Here is a 21474-nt window from a genome sequence, read left to right on the forward strand (position 1 = left end):
AAGATTTAGCTAACCATGGGTGACACTACAGCAGCTACCTTGCCTGGCAATCCCAGCTGATGAGATCCTGCCTTATGAGAGTATGCTCCCATCGTCATGACCTTACATTTCATACCACTGAATTTCATCTCACTTCTGCAGGTCTTGCTATATGTTACCCCTCAGCTTTCCTCAGTTACAATGGCAGACTGTTACTTTGTGTTAGCAGCAAACTCCCTTATTCTTTACAGCAGAAATCGAGGTTCTAACAGGCAGAATTAAAGACGACCAGGGTCTTTGAGGAAAGCCACCATTTCTACAGTCTGGCACTTCTAACAAGTCCAACTTAATTTCTGATTTCCAAACTCCATTTCAGTCGGTAATACACTACTTAACACTTTACACTACTTAACAAATAATGGATTAAATAATGCATTATGCATTATTTACCAGCTGCAGTGGGCCATCCCAGGGTGACAAACAGGTCAAGGGAAGTAATTATGCCCCTCTGCCCTCATGAGACCTCACCTGGAGCGCTGTGTCCAGCTCTCAGGTCCTCAGCACAGGAAAGACATGTGCCTGTTGGAATGGATCCAGAGGAGGCCACAAAGATAATCAGAGAACTAAAGCACCTTGATGAATACAGTATGAGAGAGCTGGGGCTATTCTGCCTAGAGAAGAGAAGGCTTTGGGGAGGCATTGGCAGAAATAATATCTGCTTCTTTTATTCTCTTATATAATTCTGCTGACCTCTGAGCAACCTTTTCTAACATTCATTACTGGCATATTTTGTAATTAAACAATAATACTCATCTTTTCTTTTAACGCAACATTATAGCCAACAGTCTTGAAAAGTCGAGATGCTACCATCAATGGCATCATAACATGACAGACTGCAAAATTCAGATCAGTCAAAAAGCTAAGTCAGACTCTTCCACCTTGCATAGTCCTGAATCACTACCTCTAGACTACACCTGCCAATATGCTGTCTGCCTTGAGTTCAAATAAACTTAGATTTTAGACAAGGTAGTTGGGTTATTTAACTTCTATCCAAAATAAAGCAGTTGAACTTTCTCAGAGAAAAATTAAGGACAGATTCTGATTTATTTCACCAGCAAAAAAGTAAAGGATCCTGAATTGTGCCATAGTATTAATTAAACAACAGAGTCTCTCTGAAGAACTCCATCCTACAGTGTTTATGATTGTGCATACCATGTTACTTAATACTGTTAATAATAATGCTGCTTTGCTTGGCTGGTGGTATTCACCTTATAGGTGGCAGATAAAACTGTAGGTTCTAATAGTCATGAGAAAAGTTAAAATTGATATTGAGAATGGGACATAAAGACTGTCACTTGATCAACTGTGATACCAAGGGGCAGGCGAAGGCTGGATGCTTCAATGCTAGACATCCACTGTGGTACTAAACAGATGTGAAACCAAGATTCTGAAACCAAGAACCATGAAACTCCACCATTTCAAAATGATTTCATTTCATGCTAGAAAGCAAAACAAAAATTTTGGCCTTTCCACAAAATAAAGTCCAAGATCAATTTCTGAATAAAAAAATGAAAAGCTGAGAATATAGTAACAGCATTAAGTATTGCAATTAAGGATGTAACATAATCTAAAGACAAGACAGAATTAATAGGAGTGAAAATCAAAATATTTTGACGTAAAGTATTTTGCTAAAATAGACTTTTCCCTGGGGAAAAACACTGAATGGAACATTCCTGGGGGAGGGAGGGAAAAGAGTAAAATTTAAAATACCTGCAGTTGTCAATAGAAAGTCACATTGATGGGAAAAAATCCAAATGGCTTTGTAATTTCCGGGTTGAAGAAATTCACAGAAACATGTACATGATGTCACATCTAAAAAACTAACAACTGTAAACCAAAATCTTAACAAAGGAAATAAAATATTAAACAATATACCACTGTTGTGATCTCAAATTAGCTTTAAAATAAAAAAAAAAAAATAGTGACTTGGAGCACTCTTACTGGTTCTGATCAGCACTAAAAATAGGCAGACATTGTGAGAAGTCTCATGTTTCCAGTAATACTGATAACTTTTGAATTGATCTCATATTTTATTTAACAAGAACTCCATAGCAATGAACCATGGTTACTAACCACAGGGAAAAGGTAGACTAAAAAATACATTATATATATTGTAAAAATTTATCAGGGGACTACAGAGGATGCATCAGCAATAAAGTAAAATCCCCATGGAGAGAAGAAAAGAGAGATACTTGGCTGAGAAATACTTCAGCAAAGAGGTCATGGATTAAGTGAACTGTTTGGGTTGAAATGGATCTTTAAAAGTCATCTGAGGGACACAGCTTGTCACTGGTGTCCATCAGGAGGACTCTGAGTTGTTAACACTCTGGATATCTATCCAAGCCATTCCTCATTAACCAAAGTCTACTCATCAAATCCATCTCTGATTTAGAGAGAAAAATGTTGTGGGGGACCATGTCAAAGGTTTTACACAAGCCCACACAGATGACATCCCCTGCCCACTGTTGTGGCCACTCCATCATAGAAGCCTGGTAGGTTGGCCAGGCAATAGTTGCCCTCAGTGAGGCTGTGATGGCTGTCTTGAATCACCTCCTCGTCCTCCCTATGACTTAGTGTAACTTCCAAAAGGAACTCTTTCATCATCTTCGCTGGCACAGATGGGAGGGTGACAGGTCAGAGTTCCCAGGGTCCTCCCTTCTACCCTTCTTAAAAATGGATACAACATTTCCCTTTTTCCAGTTACCTGGGACTTCACCTGACAGCCATGAATTTTCAAACACCACGGACAGCAACTTGGCAGCTCCAATAGCCAATTCCCTCAGGACCATAGGATGTGTCTCATCAGGTCCCATATATTTACATACTACCAAGTTCCTGAAAATAACACGAATCTGATCTCCCTCTTACAGTGGTTTTCCACCCTGCTTTAATGCAAATTCACTCAAGATATCCGGGAAGAAAGGCTGCCAAGAGAAGTCATTCCCTTCTCCATCATCATAGCATTGAGTCATGCTGCTTCATCAGCACAAGGAAAACAGACCTGCCACCTCAGCCATACATGGTGCCTGAGAGTCCCTGCAGCGGCTCACGCTCGTCTTGTGGAATACAGACCAAACTGCACATTCTTCACAGAGACGCTGCAGTCCTCTTCCTCCAATAAACCTCTCATACCGGAGGCTGATTATGGTCAGTCTTGGTTAAGCACCTGTCTTGCATCAAAGACCAGGCAGACAGACCTAGCACACCTCTGTCTCAGCACAGACTGGGGTAGGTCAGCTGGACAGCACAACCTCTGCCAATGTGACCCTGTGCACTGGCATAATGTGCATCAACAGAGACGTTGTTTAAGAGACAACACGAGTTCAAAAAGTGTGGCCTTTGTGGAGAAAAACACACACCACATCAACAAGCAGATGTGAATCTGTACCTCCAGAGATATACACTCTCTTCTCAGAAGAGCTGGGCAGCTGGTACGGTCAGTGCTGGCTGTTAGCAGGATAAGAGTCCAGAAAGTTACTGAGAAGGAATTACAGTAACTGACCCTAAATGTCAGTCCATCCAATGCATTATTTCATAGAATCATAGAATATCTTGACTTGGAAGGAACCCACAAGGATCATCGAAATCCAACACCTAGCCTGCACAAGATAATCCCGAGTCACACCACGTGCCTGAGAGCATTTTCCAAACTCTTCTTGGACTCTGTCACATTTGGTGCTGTGAGCGCTGCCCTGGGGAGCAGTTCCAGTGCCTGACCACCCTCCAGGTGAAAAACCTTGTCCTGATATCCAGCCTAAACCTCCCTGACACAGCTTCATGCCTTTCCCATGGTCTTGTCACTGGTGAACAGGGAGAAGAGATCAGTACCGGCCTCTCCATTTCCCCTTGTGATGAAACTCCAGTCTGCTATGAGGTCTCCTCTGAGACTCCTCCAGGCTGCACAAGCCAAGTGAACTCAGCCACTCTTCACACAGTATCTCCTCTAGACTCTTCAGTATTTTTGTAGCTCTCTTTTGGATACTTATACTTCTAATTATAAAAGATAAAGCAATGTCCTTCCAGAGCTGAAAAGTATTTTTCAAACAGACCACCTGTATTTCTTATGAGAAATAGCTTAGAAGAAAAAAATAAAATAAACAAACTAGGTGTTCATCATATGGATTAATACTTCACAGAAGTATCAATGTTCCTCGGACTGCAGAGCTCAAATGAGGGTACTTTCCCCCAAGAAAAAACATCTGGGATTTATGTCTCTCCTGTTCCAGCACAGCCAGACACTAGCAGCAATGAAACACTGTCTGATGGAGAGAGGAAGCCAGCAGCAAATGATACTTGGCAAGACAGATCATTATCAGCCAAATGTTCTGAGCTGCAATTAGCAACAGGCTCAGAAGAACTCGTTGATAGTGTTAAAACAGGGCAAGAGGCAAGGCACTGCTCTTGTTTGCAGTACCGCTGCACTGACCTTGCTCACCTCTCTCAGCTGAGTCCTTTCCTTTACCTTCAGCAGAAAGACACTTAATAAACTGGGCACAGACACTCCCCATGCCACGTGCTCCTACTCTTCATGGAAACAGCACCAGTCTTGGACAACACACAAGTACCTTGATGACATTCCAGCAATGAGCTTCAGGACCACCCACCTGGCACCTGAAAACAGCCTGAAACAGCATCCCTGGGTACAAAACATCCTTTCCTAAATCTTTACCATCTTTAAAGGCTGGTAACATTCTGGCTTCAGGTTTATTTTCACCCTAATTACCCAAACCCTAATCAGCACCACACATGTGGCTGAAGTAGAAATGAAGCTTGCTGGGGTGACTACCTGCAATAGCTTACAGGAAAAAAGCAAATCTAAATAAAAAGAGGATGTGGGAGGAGAGAGGTGAATAAAGGGGCTAAGGAAAGGACGTGACAACAGTGCTCCTTTAGCAGAGGCAGATCCTCCTCCTGATACGAGGTGGTTGGCACAAGACCCACAAAGCTGGAGGTCAGCTGAGAGAGCGTGAAAAGTTGTGAGGAGCCAAGTCCTCACTGTTTCAGTGTTTTATTCAGCCAAAGGCAGGGAACAGGGAGGTGGCCCTGAAGTTGCTTTTCTCTGGTAAGACATGCAAATCCAAGACAAATCGAAATGAACTTACCTCTGAGAAAAAAGCCTGCTCAGAAGGAGTCAAGTTTCTTTTCAATATCCACTCAAACCTTGAGAAACAGCAGTGGACACTCTGGACAAAATGACCACTTTCCCATTATTCAAGTATCACAGTGCACTATGAAACCTGCAGGAAACATTTGGGATTACAGCATTGCCTCAGAGCTGTAGTTTGAACAGGTCTCACTGGAAAAGCAAAGAAGCCAGTTTCAGACATCAGAGTTCATAAATAAGTTGGGTTGGAGTGTTGATCTGCTGGAGGGCAGGAAGGCTCTGCAGAGGGATCTGGACAGGCTGCATCGATGGGCTGAGGCTGATGGTGTGAGGTTCAACAAAGCAAAGTGCTGAGTCCTGCCCTTGGGTCACAACAACCCCAGGCAGTGCCACAGACTGGGACAGAGTGGCTGGAAAGGATCTGGGGGTGCTGGTGACAGCAGCTGAGCATGAGCCAGGGTGTGCCCACGTGGCCAAGAAGGCCAATGGCATCCTGGCCTGGATCAGCAATGGTGTGGCCAGCAGGAGCAGGGCAGGGATTGTCCACAGTGCCCTGTGCTGGGCACTGGTGAGGCCACACCTCAAATCCTGCACACAGCTTTGAGTCCCTCATTCCAAAAAAGTCATGGAGGTGCTGGAGTGAGTCCAGAGAAGGGCATCAGAGCTGAGAAAGCGTCTAGAGACTAAGTCAAATGAGGAGTGGCTGAGTGAGTGGGCTTGTTTTGCCTGCAGAAAAAGAGGCTCAGCAGTCAACTTTTTGCTCTCTACAAAGCTGTGCAGGTTGCAACATGGTGGGGTTGACCTGCTCTACCAGGCAACCAGCGACAGGACATGAGGAAATGGCCCCAAGGTGCAACAGAGGAGGCTCAGGTTGGACATCAGGAAGAACATCTTCTCTGAAAGTGTGGTTAGGGATTAGAACTGGCTGCCCAAAGAGGTGCTGGAATCACTATCCCTGGAAGTGTCCAGGAACTACTGGACATGGCACTTTGTGGTACAGTTTACTTGGCATGACGGTCTTTGATTGGACTCAATGATCTTTGAGATCTCTTCCAAGGTTATTGAGTCTTTGATTCTAAATCCAAGTAAGAAGAGAACAAAGATCCATGGTAGTCCCTCTTTGTTGTCCAGCAGCAAAATTAATGTGTCCGTTACCCAAGATCTAATTTCATACTTGATTTACTACACAACAGTGTCTGCTCACAGAAGTGAGAGTGCAGGGTGCAGGTTTCAATGTCCCACCATGTGTCCTGGGGTGACAGGACATTTTCATGCTTTGTATCCCAATCGTGTATTCCTGTTCCCGTGCTCTCAGTTTGTTTTGTCTATAGCCGTGTCCCTCCCCCGGCTGCTTGCTCTGGCTTGTTGCTGCTAGCTTTAGGCCCACTTCGCTTGCTCTGCTCTCTTGCTTTTTTTTTTGTTTTTGTTTTTGTTTTTTCTTTGCTTGCCTTATTTTGCCATTTTTCTATTTTTGTTTTTCCCTTCCTTCCTTCCTCCCCTTCCCTAAAGACATCGGACCTGCTTCGGACCTTGATTCGGGAACGTCAAGGAACTCCTCAGGAGTCTGCACTACAGAGAAGCTCAGCACCCTCCTCAGCAGACTGCCCAAGCCGTTTGACCTCTCTTGGACTGGTGAAAACGTTTGTTGTCATCTCGGGCTGTTTTTCTTGTGTTGGGGAGTGTTTTTTGTTCTTGCTTAATAAACAAGTTTTTTCCACTTTTCCTCCGAGGAAATTCCTCCCGAACCCGCTGGTGGGGAGGGGGGAGGAGTTGTGGAGGTTTGTTTCCTTTAAGGGGCTCCTTTGGAGATTTTCCCCTAATTTGTCCTAAACCAGGACACCATGGAACAAATCGTGGTAAGGTTCATCCTTTGTGCTAAAGCTCTGACAACAAGAATGTTCAATAGGAAAGTGCCTGCATCTCACCATGGCTCCTATTTCACTCTAACTACTTAGTCTCCTTCATATCTTAATACCCTTTTATGATATAATACATTCTGGATGACAGTTGCTTAGCTACAAAAACCCTCAGATCAACAGCTACAGTATTAAAATATTGCCAAAGGTCAAATCCCACTGTATCATTCAGCATCTTATAGATATGTCTTTTATTATTTTTCTTAGTGTCTGAAATAAATACTGAAAGACATTTTAATATAATAGGCTGTGCTCTCTAGGGCAACTGTAAAACTCAGGACAATACACACAATTATATAATTATAATTACAGTCAAATTCTAATTATAATCTTTGACTTCATCAAGTTTCCATCAAGTTTCTGTATTAGACCTAGCTCTCTCCTCCCCCTCCAAAAAAAAAAAAAAACCCAAAAATCATTCCTGGAGAAAAAGATTATTATTAAAAATTTGTCTAAAAGTAAAGTTGTAAAGGAAAGATCAATAAAATAAGGCTATATATTTGAAGGATTTGTACTCATGGAACCAGCATCTTTCACAGTGACAGTGGCTCCTTAAGAAAAAATTGCATTGCAACCCACAGATATTATGAAATTCCTAGGGAAAAACCCATATCACCTCTGCTTTAACAGAAGAAAAGCATGGGCATTTTTACAGTTCATGCAAATTCTGCATCATACAGAAGGTGGTACATCAACAAGACATTTGGCCTGCCTGCTTTCACAATTTCCATCCCCCTGTTGCAGTGATCTCTTTGTACAATTGTGTCAGCAGTGTGCCAGAATCCCTACTTCTTCCTCTGCATGCTTTATCCAACACATCTCTGGCTGTAGCCTGCACGGCCAACTGCTCATTCAGCCCACAAAGGCTACTTGTTTGTAAGCACAGGGAAGCATTTAACTAAATTAATTGCAGGCTTGGTATATCTCCTGAAAATGGATTTAAGGGGTTTCTGTCACTAAGGCTCCTTTGACACCCCCTCCTGTCTTAAATCTTTTCTACCAGCCAAGTGGAGATACCCACTGCAAAAGCTGGGGATATGCAGGTGACTTGTCCAGGGACACTGTGGATGAATTCTCTCCAGATTGCATTTGAAAGCCCTCTCAGGTTTTAGAGGCAGCTGAGAATTGCTCAAAACCATCAAAAATTACACAGCATGTTCAACATGATTTTACAAGCTAACAGGATTTAGTTTTGACATTTCTATTCACATCCTACCCTTCTAGGACCGTGAAACAGTGACAGAAGGTTAAAAATTCAAACTTCCAAACATATAATGAGTATGTTGGTTTGTGCAGAACTGTTCAGTTCTCTGCTTAAACTTTGACAAAGATGCGCATATATATCTACATATATAGTCCAATAAGTAGACTAGCGTGGTTTGCAGCAGGCAAGAGCTAATACAACACAGAGACATGGATGTTGTCATATCTACTGAGTTTGTATTTGCTTGTGTTTGTGTGAAACATCTTTGCTTTACAGAAAATTATTACCAACTTGAACATCACCTTGTGAATACATCTGGAAAAGTTTGTTTGTGTAAACCTCTGTGCTCATTTCATACATTATAAATGAAGAGCAGAAGGATCAACCCATCAAGCCATTTCCTTCACAATGAGGTAGAAGCAGCTACGCAGGCCCAGGCCCAACATTTACAAATGCATTTTCCCTGGGGTCAGCACTTGTTAGCATCTATTAGCTTTTGAGTTTCCTTAGTGATCTGAGTAATGCAGAAAGATCAAAGAAAACCCAAGCGACTTAATGAGACATTTGCAATTTCACTACAGCAGCCATAAAGATTGAAGTGTGAAATCTTTGAGACAAGTAGATGTAAGAGACAGCTTACAGGAGTGGAGCTGAGAGAATGAACATTTCCTTTTTTTGTGATGAAAAGCACTTGCTGCTGTCTGTATGTGCAGGGTCACACTGTGCCCAGAGTGCAACTAACACTGGGCAACAGGAAAACATAAAGTATATTTACAAGTAGTCACACAGCACACACAGTAACTGTAGAAAGAAAGGTGTTTTGATGCCCAACATGATAAAACTCACAAGCACACCAAGCAGAGGGAAAAACTGTGAGACACCCATACCTGCACAAGAAAACATCAGGATAACTACCCCAAACACCCAAAAGCCAAGCCACTGATCATGGAGGTCACTGTGGTGATCACCATGCCAATCCTTCCCCTCCACCAAATCCCACAGCCTACTACTGGGTATGTAGATAAATACTTAGCAAAGTTATTAAGAATCTGTGCTCCTGTGTTTTGTGACAATTTAATACTGTTCCAAGTTCATGACCAGAGCCATCAGACACAACCACACAGCCCTTCCTGTGGGAATGCTATACTAAAATTCTCATGCAGACAGATGGTCCGATGATGAAATGTCACTACACATACACAGCCCATTGGGGGTTTCATTGTGCAGGCCTGTTGATGTGGTAGACAGATTCTTCCAATGAAATCTCCCTGTGCTGTTCTGTGTGCACAGAGATTGCCTGTTGTGTAGAAAGACTGTAAAAGTAATTATGGATAGTTTGAGGAGGAACAGAAATACTAAGGATTTGTCTGGATTGCCCAGAGTTCTTTTGAATAGTTTACTAATATACCAGAATTCCATTTTGTGCCATCAGTGGTCAGGAAATAATCAAAAAAAAAAAACAAAAAAAAAAAACAAAAAAAAAAAAAAAAAAAAAAAAAAGGAAAAGATAGCTGTGTCCCAAGGCAAACATATGTGGTCAGGCATGCTTGTACCACACACATTAGTGAGGGACTGAGTCTCCCCTGACCTCTCAGCAGCTAAAGAGCTGGCACATCAGCTTCTTGAGTCCTAAAATTGGAACCAGCTCACTGGAGCCTGCTGCTCTCCTGCAGCCTGTAATGGAGACAGCTATCAAGTTTACAATCAGGAAGGATGCAGAAAATTAGGAAAACACAGTTGCCATTTCTGTTGTTTTTCTTTTTCACATAAAATAGTTTAAGAATGGCATCAGTCAATATGGAGTGTGGATTAAAATATGATCAATTCTCACTCTTCCTGTCACACAGAAACTCAAAAATTCAGCTGACGGAGGTGGGGCACCATCAGTAACTGACTCAAAAAAAATCCTACTTCTTGCAACTTCAGGAATAATTTTCCATACAATATCCACCTAATCATACAATATCCATACTCTAGCTAAATCTGACACTACTTAATTCATGACTGTACCCAGAGGTGGATTTTCTCCTGACAGTTTCTGTGGCCTACTTACCACCCTTTCTGTTAATAGTGTGAATTGGATGCTTTGCCTCCACTTCAAAAGGTTCATTCTCATCTGCAGGATATTTTTTTTTAATTTGGTTTGGTTGCTAAGGAGGAAGCTTTAGCATGGTAGGCAGGGATTTAGTCCTATGTGAGCCCACAGGGAACATTATCCTTAGAGATTAATTTGGAAATCAAATGACAATTGGCAGGGTATGTGTTTACTTTCTAGTTTTTGAAAGCTTTACAAGTACCACAGGATTTCTGCATCCTCTGAAGGAGATCTATTCTTCTGCTATATTAATAAACGACAGAGACAACAAAGAGAGTATCACGCTTGTCTCAAGTGTCATAGATAAAATTAGTAATTTCACTGCAAATCAGAAAGCAAACTAGATTATTAGGAACAGCTCTACACTAATCAAAAGGGTGTCTCACAACCAACTTTCAGATAGACTGAAGGCAGCTGTCTCACTCTGAAGTTAATTCAATGAGCACAGAAAATGTAATTCATTTGGCATATATTGTTTGCTAATCAAAGAGCATTTCTTGGCATCTAAACTGCATGTGTGACAGAATGTTAAGCCTGGAAACACATTGATATTCTTCAAAGTTTTTCATCAAATCCAAGAAACATAATGTGCACATATGCAAGCGATTCTCCTCATTCAAGTAGTGGAGGTGAAATCTGTGTTACCAAGTTTTGTTACACTGAACTGTGGTCCTAGGAAGACCTTAAAAGAAATAGCTTTGCCCTCACATATTTGTGCAAGACAAAAAGCTTGATAAGTTTTAATTTCTCCTTCTTTCTAATCACTGTACCACAGAACACTACCTGTTATGACAGCAAAGCCTGTGAGCAAATATTATCAGTAGAAAACTTATGGTATATCTTCACTGAATTGAGTCTTAGGAGCATGAAAATGTTTTGTTGTTTTTTGGGATTTTTTTAATTGAGGTTATTTTGGGCCTCACAGCTTGCATATCTGTGCTCTAGGGAACAGGTTAAGGAATAACAGCCCTTCTCCTTCTGAAATATATTGTCTTGGAAAGCTGCTCTACTGCAGTGTGCGTGTGGACCTCCACCACCACAGGCAATCATGACAAAAAGCCATTAAACCAACCATCTTGGCTTCAGAGGAATATTTCACTGTGCTCTTTCCCAAAGAAACCTGCAGAACAGCAGAATGGAGTCCGGATGGGATTGCTGTATGGAGTCTGCTCACAGATTTCCTAGTCCAACGGATGCTGTGACTGAGGGAAACCATGCTCTCCCTCTAAGGCAGCCACTGCTCTTCAAATAATAAACAATTTCATTATTAAAAAACAACTTCAGAGATCAAAACCTGGCATGTTTCACTGCATCTGAGAGGATCTAAACTTTGCCCTATTTTCAAAACTAAGTCAATATGTAAAAGACCACAGTGCAGGTAGAGAAACAAAACAAAAGAAATTACTATATGTTTTAATCAAAATGCAAAAGGAACATTTCTTATATGTCATACTTAATTTAGAGAAAAAACCCCAACCCAACCCAACCAACAAACCCTCACACCAGAATTATTTGAAAAACTCAACCTTATTCATTTACTTTCAGAACTTTTAAAATGCAATGGGAGGGAAGAACCCCACCCAAGTATGGTTACAAAACTGCTTCCAAAATCAAGATAACTGGATTCTTAATGTAAGGCTCTTCACCAGCATTTCTTAATAAGGAGAAAAAAGTATAATGTATAGGTCTGTGCAGTAACTGGCAACAAAAGAACATTACCTACCTACGACACAAAGATGGGATTTGGTCTGGGTATTTATTTTGAAAAGGACAAAATAATAATTTTACTGAGTGATGGTTCAGAGTGGCAAACACAGCACAGCTGGAACGTACATCTTTTTACCTTTTGTATGGATTATATATTTTCAAGCTCCTGAAACATTAACACAGTGAATTGAAGGCAACTGTGTAAATTGCACTTTATCTTTTAATTGCTTGCCTATTTATTTTTAACAGAATCATCATAAAATGAGGAGCAGTTCTGAATATATTTGATGTTTACTTTTAGAGCAGTTAACTCAAAATACAGGCTCAGTTTCTATCAACATTATCATAAATTCCAAGCCTGTTTTTTCCTACAGTCTATTTTTGTATTAAAAATAAAAATTCAAAATGAGATGCGATACTTGGAAGACTCAATATTGGCCTTGGAGATTATTTTGAAGGTCTATTTCTCTCATAATGGCTACAAGAATTATGAAAAAAAGGAAACAACTTTTCATGTAGAAATGTGACTACACATTTGGGGATAATGTGAAAAATCTCAGTTGAAATCTGGCGAAACAACATTTCCAGGTTTTTCAGCCCAATGATCTATTGACTTTTGAAGGAAATTACAGTTTCAAGATTTGTTGTTGGGAAAGGCATACTAAGAGTTCAACGGCTCTGGACATTCAAAGCTCAAACATATTCAGCATCTATTTCAAGTCTTTGCTTTACAAATAGCTTCTAAAAAGCACATTGTAAGCTAAAGATTAAGAAAATTGGGTTTGATGGCTATTTTATTGATACAACAAGCTTTAAGAACAACCTGTTAGTTTCCTGATTGTGCTACTTCATGTTCTGAAGAACACTAAGGAAGATGTTTACCAGAGGACAAAGTTCCATAACAACAAGGTGTTTATCGGTAAAATCCATCAACAAAGCAGTGTTTTAGTGTAGAGAAGTGCTCTTCAGACTCAGGAGTGAGGAAGATTCCCCAGACCGATGGGGCCCCTAAAACACAGATGAAGGATATACCAACAGCTACAAGCGCTTCTAAAGCATGTTCCACAGCTCATAAAACCTTCCATGTCAGTGTTTTACCATGTCAGGTGAAGTTTTTACCTATTTTTTAAAGTTAAGAGCTGCTTTGGAAAGCTGCTGTAAAAACAGCTCAACCTTTCTCAAATATGAGGCATGTTTTCTTTGAAGACACTGTGTCTTTCATTTCATAGAAGGGGCTACACTGCCAACTGACCTTCCTGTCACAAGCACATCCGTGCAGAGAGCAAAACATTAGCAGGCCACTGACCCCCATTGTATTTTTTTTTACACTCTGCAACTCTTCTTTATTTTTAAGGAGAAAAAAAAATAGCTCTTGTGTCTTGGCATTAAATTTCAGTTTTCCTACCAAGTTGTCAACAAATAGTCAAGTATATATGCCTTTAAGCTCAAAACAGGCTGTGATTTATCAAAGTCAGAATGGTATAAATAATGCATGTCTTGCACAGGTGGCTTTTTTTGTAATATAACAACTAATGGCCTGTCAACAAGCTATTCCATGTACAGAAGCTATACAATGGTCTGCCATCTCTTTCCTGTATGATAAATGAGGAAAGACTTTAAGGAGTCAAATTCTCTCAAATGGCGTCCTGCTGTCTTTGATACAATGTATGATGGTATAAAGACAGAGAAACCATGCATCTTTGAGCTGTGTAACAGCAAATCCTGCAGCATCGGGCTTTTCTGATGAGCCAGGGCAAATTTTTTAATCCCATATCTGAAGCCTGATGCACAAATAAAAACTTTAATTATCTAGGTCATACAGATAGATTTGTCTAGATCATACAGGTAAGATCTTCCAGTAAGGAAATCCTAGGCATGATATTCAATGCTTATGGTAAGAAACCACATTTGGAAAACAAAGCAAATTAGCAAAACATGCATTCGGAAAAAAGAAAAGGTTAAGCCAATCCCCTAATATCTTATTATGCTTCAGTGGCAGATTTTCTTTCAAGATGCAAAAGCTTGTCCTTCAATGTGTTTCTCTTTAAACATTTTAGGATTATGCCAAGTTTTGAGTAGCCCACAGTAGCATGGAAAAAATGCATCTGCTAGAGTGCCTTTAAAAGGAATTGGAAAAACAGCACTACCAACATATATTCAGCACAGTCAGCACACCTTACCAGACACAAACTCACCTTTCTGTGATCGTTTCTCTGAGACCACTTGCAACCCCTTTCACCACTGTGCTAGCCTTTGGTGTCAGCACTACTTGAGATATGAAAAAGGAGCCTTTCTTTCTTCTTTCAGTGATTGATGCCTGCAGGAACTGAATCAACTTTTCCGTATCCGTTGTGTTTGCCCAGGGAGCTGGCATCATCTGGCCTGGCCACAGAAAGGCTACTTCAACAGCCACTGGACTGTGGTAGAACACCAGCACTTGGTGCTCCTTTTCCCACAGGTACTGGAGGCTGACTTCATGGGCAAATATAGCAGGACACATTTTGTTTCCATATGTGTCTTTGAGCATCTGAACAAGCTTTTCATGATGGCATTTCTGCATCCCATAGAAATGATTGAAGTCCAAGAAGACCACTTCTTTTGGGTGCTCAGTGAGAAACGTGTTGATCTCCTCCAGACCTTCCTTGACTTTGGCACTAAATAAACCATGAGCGAAGTAGAGTTCATTGTCTGGATCTCTGGGCTTGGTGGAAATTCTGAGATCAAAATACCGTATACCTGCCCCCAGCTGGCTGGTGAAGTTCATGGTCTGTGTAGCCAGCCACTTCCTCATCAGCTTTTTAGCCACAGTCCCAAAAACTGACACAAAATTCTGGACCGTCTCTGGCTGCTCAGGCCCAACTGGAGAGGCTTCATCAATGTAGAAGCTAAAAGAATCATGAGACCCTAAAAACACAAGAGATAAAAATTATAAAAATATATTAAAAGCCTTTAGTGGGTTTTTCTTAGTGAAAATAATTTTCTGACTTGTACCAACACCCACCAACCACCTCCCCCGCCCTTTCCCTCAACAACAGTACATTTGTCTGGCAGCATTTGCCCCAACATCACTTTGTAGGAACTTGAAAGAAAGTCTGTTTCACTGCTTGTCTGGATGCTCAGTCACTCTCTTCCAGCTCTTACTTATGCCTTTAGGCTTAATGTACCCAGCGGTCTCTGAACATCAAAGCAATTCTGGTAGCAAAGCTAGTCACACACTAAGTCCCTTGAGCCAAGGAGGAGAGTTTGGCCCTGCACACTGAATCATGCAATGTCTAGTTTGTAGAACCAAAGGAAAAAGCCAAAACAAACCAACATCCTTACACACACAACTTTATAGCCAGATAAAATAAGAGATGGAAAAACGTCACAGAACATAACCTTTCTATCTTAATTTCAAGTCTCATCTGGCCATCCACAATGTTACTGAATGCTGTTTTCCTTCTTAAATTTACTTCTAAAATTCTTTACTATCCTTTGCTAAATAAGTACAAGAGATAGACCTACTGATAAAATTCAGAAACTGCTCTTAAGAGGAATGGGACATAAAACTTAACAAGCCTATATATGGGAATTACCATTTTCTACCACATAAATTTGAATGCAAATACATATTCTATTCTATACGTACATCGTCTACACATTTTGCTATACAAAATTCTGTGTCTCAAGGTATGTCCATTTGTAAAAGCCCACAGTCTCAAAACAAAAGCCACAATTAACAATGCTCAGCATTCAGACATTGACATGAAAGCAGTTTTATGGAGAGATGAGCTGACCCTAGGAGATGCTTATCACCTTTGTCAACCCTTACCCTGCTGAACACCTGGTGTTTGCACCTGGCTGTTTACACAGAAACACTGTCCAGCTGCTGGCAGAGCCACACTCCTGCTATTCCAGCCATAGATGCTTCCGGTCAGACTAGCAGCAGCAAGCAGGTCTGCTGCTCAGTCTGAGACACAATGCTTGCAAAACTCCTTCAAGGTCAGCAGGACTTGTATTCTGGAAATGGACTGCAGTATTAGGTGCTCAGAGATCCAAATCCCACATCAAAATGAGTTCAGAGCACTGGTCTTGTCTGTCACCAGTGCTTTTGCAGGTGCTTTTCAAAATTGCTTTCCAAAGCACGCATGCTGTAGCAAGTAAGTATCACATTAATGAAATTCTGCTAGTCAGTCATTTCTGAGAGTGATGCTGCTTTACCTGAACTGGAATAAACCCTATAAACTGAAGCAGCAGCTATAACATTTTCTTCTTTAATAACAAATAGAGCCATGACAAATCATCCCAGAATCTGGCTTGGATTTGGATTTCTTTAATCTGAGAAATGTCTTTAAATTTTGTACACACCCGCTTCTCACGGCTGTCTCTTTGAACTGCATTTTGCTTTAAATATTAGATAACTTTTCCATTTTGATGAAGCTTTCTACTGCTAGGTGTTGAAGTGATAATATATTTCTTGCAATACCTGATTAGATCACGCAGTATCTGGTTGCACATTGATATCCCTGGGGACTAGATCTGCATACAGAATTCTAATGGCAAAACAAATTATTAGAGCAGTGACCTGTATATCAACAGTATTACAGGGAAAATCAATGAGATGCATTAAATGTTCTGCTCAGTGTAATCTGCAGTAATCTAGAAATCAAAGCAAATCTAGTCTTGTTTAAAACAAGGCACAGCTACTGATATTAGGAAGGGATGGATTTTGCAAACCCCCGCTTCATCCACTGAAGCCCATTTTATTTTTGTCAGGTTTTATGCCAGATTAGGTACCTGATCAACTGATTAGAGCAGTAGGTTTAAAATGGTATTAAGACTAATTAAACCATTTGTCTTTTATCTTCTGATCTGCAGACACGGGCAGCCTGAAGTTGCAGAAAAAGTAGTAGCTAAACTTGACTATAGCACTGTCAGTAGGCACATATTAGTTTAAAATACTTCATAAAACTACTTTAGTCAGGAAAGGCAGCACAATTCTCACAGTGGAAAACTAAGGTGAACAACCTGTCAACAGGTAGCTTTTAGCTACTGGTAATAAAAAACACAGAGAAGTGTGTGTGTGTGTTTGTGTGTGTGTGAACACCACAATTAGAAACCCTTGAACACTCCAAGTATGATAAGTCAGAAAATTTTTTTTTCCTCATCAAAGTCTTCGTGCACATATTTGAGCTGAAACAGAGTCATTCCTATGTGGACGATAACGAGGAAACTGCACAGTGCTCTGAGAATTTTCATGTTTTATAACCCAAACAAGGAACCCTACAGCATAATACAAAAAGGAAATAAGGTTTAACTTGGTTGATGCAAAATGAAGCAGAAGTCAGCTGTTCAAAAGTATGTAAAGATTCCTCCTGAACAAAAAATACAGCAAATATTTTGTCTTTCCTTATGCATAAGTACTTTGAACAGGTCAATTAAATATTCATTTCCATGATGCATTCATCTACATTTCCTTTTGCCTTAATCCTGCCCGGTTGTCTCAGACAGCTTACTTGTGTAACTCACAGAAATTCAAAATCCTTACACTTAGCAGAGCAAATTAGGGTATGATCTTTTCCACTGTCATGCCCACAATCACCATATTCCTGGTAATGAGGGAATCCTGTACAAACAGGCTTTTGGCAACCACATTTCCTTCCAAATCTTTCTTTTGTGCATAGGGACATTCCCCTCCTACATTTTCACTGTAAAGTGTTCTTGCAGGTTCTCTGTATCACCAAACTTCAGCCCGCATGAAGAGAGAATGCAAGTTACATTCAGGAACACAAATGCAATGATGCCTGCAATCTTTTGAAGGTGGCAGTGCTTACACATCATGTATCTCTGTTATGGTAGGTTTGTACCACAGAGACTTCACAGTCTGAGACCTGGAGAAGCAAAGAGGGGAAAATGACTCATCCCAAGTCATTCAGGGAGCAAAAGATGATATTCCTCTTGTGCGTAAACATATTTTCTCACCGGTTTACTTAGTGTCCAAAATTTTCTTAAAATATTGCACAATGGAAAACCCACTATTTCAACAACCCAGCATATCCAAGAAGTCAAGCATGAAGGCTAATGGATCAGCATGATGGGGGTAACAAACATGGGGTTAACATGGTGTGCACACACTATAGACTTCCCAGTCAAGAAGAGAAAGTGGGTGAAGCCTTTAAACAACTAGAAGAAACTTCATAATTACATGTTTCCATGGGGGAATTTTGAGACATTTGCAGAGCAGAACAGCAGAGTGCAGGAAATTCAGAGAGCATCAGAGGCTTATTTTTTCCACAGGTACTCCTTTAAGTAGTGAAGTTGCACTGCTGGATATTGTATGAATTAAGGAAGAAATGGATAGGGACATAAAGGCTGATGACAGCCTTAGACTGAGTGACTACAAGGAGAAATAAGAATTTGAAATAGTCAGGAAGGCAATGAAGGCAAAAAGCAGTATAAAGATCCTGGATTTCAGAGCAACTGTCTTGGCCTGTTCAGGAAATTGGTAAGTGGTAGCCTGGAAGAACTCAATTACCTTAAATGCCAAGAGACTCAGCAGAAAGGGCTGAGCTTGGAAAGCAACTTCTCTAAAGCATATAAACAGAGTGTGCAGAAACCAGGAGGTAAGGCAGGAGGCAAGTTTGGCTGAAGGAGTAATTTCTGAGTGGCATCAAACTTAAAAAGCCACTACAGAAGGTTTTAGCAAGGACAGGTTGCCAGGAGGTACAGAGGATAAAGGCACAGAGGGAGTTCAGAAGGGCACAGCTGGGAAGGGAAACCTGCAAGGGATGGGAAAGGCAACAGATAGCTTCTGCTGATATGTCAACAACAAAAGAAAGCACAGAGAAAGCTGATCCACTGCAGAACAGGGCAGGAGACCTGAAGGACGGATGCCATTCAGAGGGACCTGGACAAGTTTGAGAAGTAACCCATGAGAATCTAATGAGGTTTAACAAGGCCAAGTACCGGTGCTGCACCAGGTAGGAAGAAGCCCTGGAATCAGCACAGGCTGGGCATGAACAGACCCAGAGCAACCCTGCCCAGAAGGGCTTGGGGGTGCTGTGGGTGAGAGGCTGCACATGGCCCAGCCATGGCACTCACAGCCCAGAGAGCCAAACGTGTCCTGGGCTGCATCCAGAGCCCCGTGGGCAGCAGGGCAGGGAGGGGATTCTGTCCTTCTGCTCTGCTCTGGTGAGAACCACCTGGAGCACTGCATCCAGCTCTGGGCTCCCAGCACAGGAGGGACAGGAACCTGCTGGGTTGAGTCCAGAGCAGCACCTTTGATCATGAAGATGATGAAAGGGCTGAATCACTTCTCTGAGGATGGGCTGAGAAAGCTGTTGAATAGCAGTTGGAGAAGAGAAAGCTGTTGAATAGCAGCTCCCCAGTACCTAAAGGGGTCTTATTTAGAAGAAGGAGAGCAAGTTTTCACTTGGACAGCCATAGGACAAGGAGGAATAGCTTTAAATTAAAAGAGGAGAAATTTAGATTAGATGTCAAGAAGAGGGCAGTGTTATTCAGAGGGCAATGAGGCACTGGATCAGGCTGCCCAAGGAAGTTGTGGATAGCCCATCCCTGAAAGTATTCCAGGCCAAGTCCTGGATAGCATTTGTAATCTGATCCTCAGCAAAGGGGTTGGAATAAATTATCTTTAAGATTCTTTCCAACTCAAACCGTTCCATTATTCCAAAAGAAATTATCAAGAGGCACTTAAAATGTCTACACCAGCCATGACTCAAAGAACAGAAGTGGCCAGTTTCAGCCATTGAGACACTAAATTTTCATAAAATAGAAATTAAAGAATAAATTGTGCAGGTATCACTTAGATTGCTAGAAAACACCTGCTAGTATTTTTACTAGGGAGAACTGTCTACCGTTTTCTTTACTGGATTCCTGTAATAGGGCAATTTGGAATATTTGACCCACTACCACTCACTATGGACATATTTATGGCTTCCCTGGAGGGCTAAATCCCCAATTAAAAAGTAATTGGGCTTGGTGCTGAAAAAGTCCCTAAGGAAGAATATATTTTAGTTCAGAATTGTTTCTTCAGTCTCTTGGAGATTTACACAGAGGCACGACAAATCTACTATTTTTGGTGACTAAGCCTAAATATATCATTCACAAAGCCAACAAGTGTAGCTGAACTTTGCCATGCCTTTCCTTGCTTCCCTGTCATCTCTGGCCATCCCTTGGTAAATACAGTCTTATAAACAGCACCTAGAATTGAACATCACTGACCAATATGCTTCTGACAGCAGCAATCATACCCTGATGATCCACAAGTATCAGAAAAAAATGCACATACAAGTAGAAGAAACAGTTCACAGGTTTTAGCATGTTTTGCTCTCTTCCTCTTCTTCCATGGATCTCTTGTCTCTATGCTAGGAGTTATCCAATAGCTTTTGGAAGTGGAATGTTTTACTAGTGCTTTGGGTGTCATTAAAAGTTTTACCTGTTGTCTTTCTCTATTTAGGAGATGTCATCCCTTTGTGACTATTGCTGAAATGTCACGTGCAGTGCCACATAATTTCTTTAAAGACATCCTTATCAATGAAGGCTCTATAGTGACTGACAGCAGGTAACATGTTTCTTGGATGGTGTAGAGAACAGCTAGGACAAAGTCCATGATGTCTGGTACACAGGAGTTCAATGCAAATGTTCTTGCAATCTCATTTGGTCTGTTCTCCCTGTCTTTTTTGACTTTTTTGACCTTAAAAATCAATCAGTCAAGGGAGAAGCTCTATGAATTGTCAGCTAGTTGCACTGCCACTTCAAGGAACAGTGTATCCTAGTCATGAACACTAGAGTTAATGCAACTCAATATTGTATTTTGCCTTCTATTTGAGATGGTTGAGCGCTGTTCTCTTCATCAAAGCCACAGCACACCTCAGGAAGTCAAAAGGTGCTGCCAAGAGCAATGTTATTCAGACTAAACAGTCTAGTTCCCTTTAGCATACAAAGTGCTTGGGTGGTATCAGCTTTGTTTGATAAAAACACTACACAGGAAAACAAAATCAAAACTGGGAGAAACAGAGAGATTATAGATTGCCCAGTGTCCAAGTGTCCCCACAGGGCCTCACTTTCCAGTTGTTCTTCCAGTGTTCATCACCAGCTGTGTGTCCCTAACCCCAACTGAAGGTCACAGGGCTCAGTCACATGTTGACACTCAGGAGTCCACAATCTAAAGGCATGGGAAGAGAGGTACACACCACCTCTCATAAAGCAAAAATCCAGATACTGAATAAGTCCTGAGAACGGGAATACTTGCATGACATTAAAAATTGACATACGTGTACATGTATACTACATATACATTTATATATATATGTATGTATGTATGTAGGTATGTATGCTCATATACTCCGAGAAATTGCACTCTTCTTGTATCTCATTCTGCCTTGAACATGTTGGTTACAATGTGTGAAAC

The 21474-nt window shown here is 41.1% G+C and overlaps 1 protein-coding gene across 1 annotated transcript in view; it reads right to left on the reverse strand.

Moving 5' to 3' along the window:
• Positions 1-21474, reverse strand: part of PLCXD3 (phosphatidylinositol specific phospholipase C X domain containing 3) — an 81994-nt gene that overhangs the window by 19574 nt on the left and 40946 nt on the right. Inside the window, exon 2 of the mRNA XM_068176950.1 lies at positions 14261-14969. Within this exon, the coding sequence (XP_068033051.1) occupies positions 14261-14969 (709 nt within the window). The remainder of the gene's footprint in view (positions 1-14260; positions 14970-21474) is intronic.

The sequence above is a fragment of the Anomalospiza imberbis genome, chromosome Z, assembly GCF_031753505.1.
Source record: "Anomalospiza imberbis isolate Cuckoo-Finch-1a 21T00152 chromosome Z, ASM3175350v1, whole genome shotgun sequence".
NCBI classification, from domain to species: Eukaryota; Metazoa; Chordata; class Aves; order Passeriformes; family Viduidae; genus Anomalospiza; species Anomalospiza imberbis.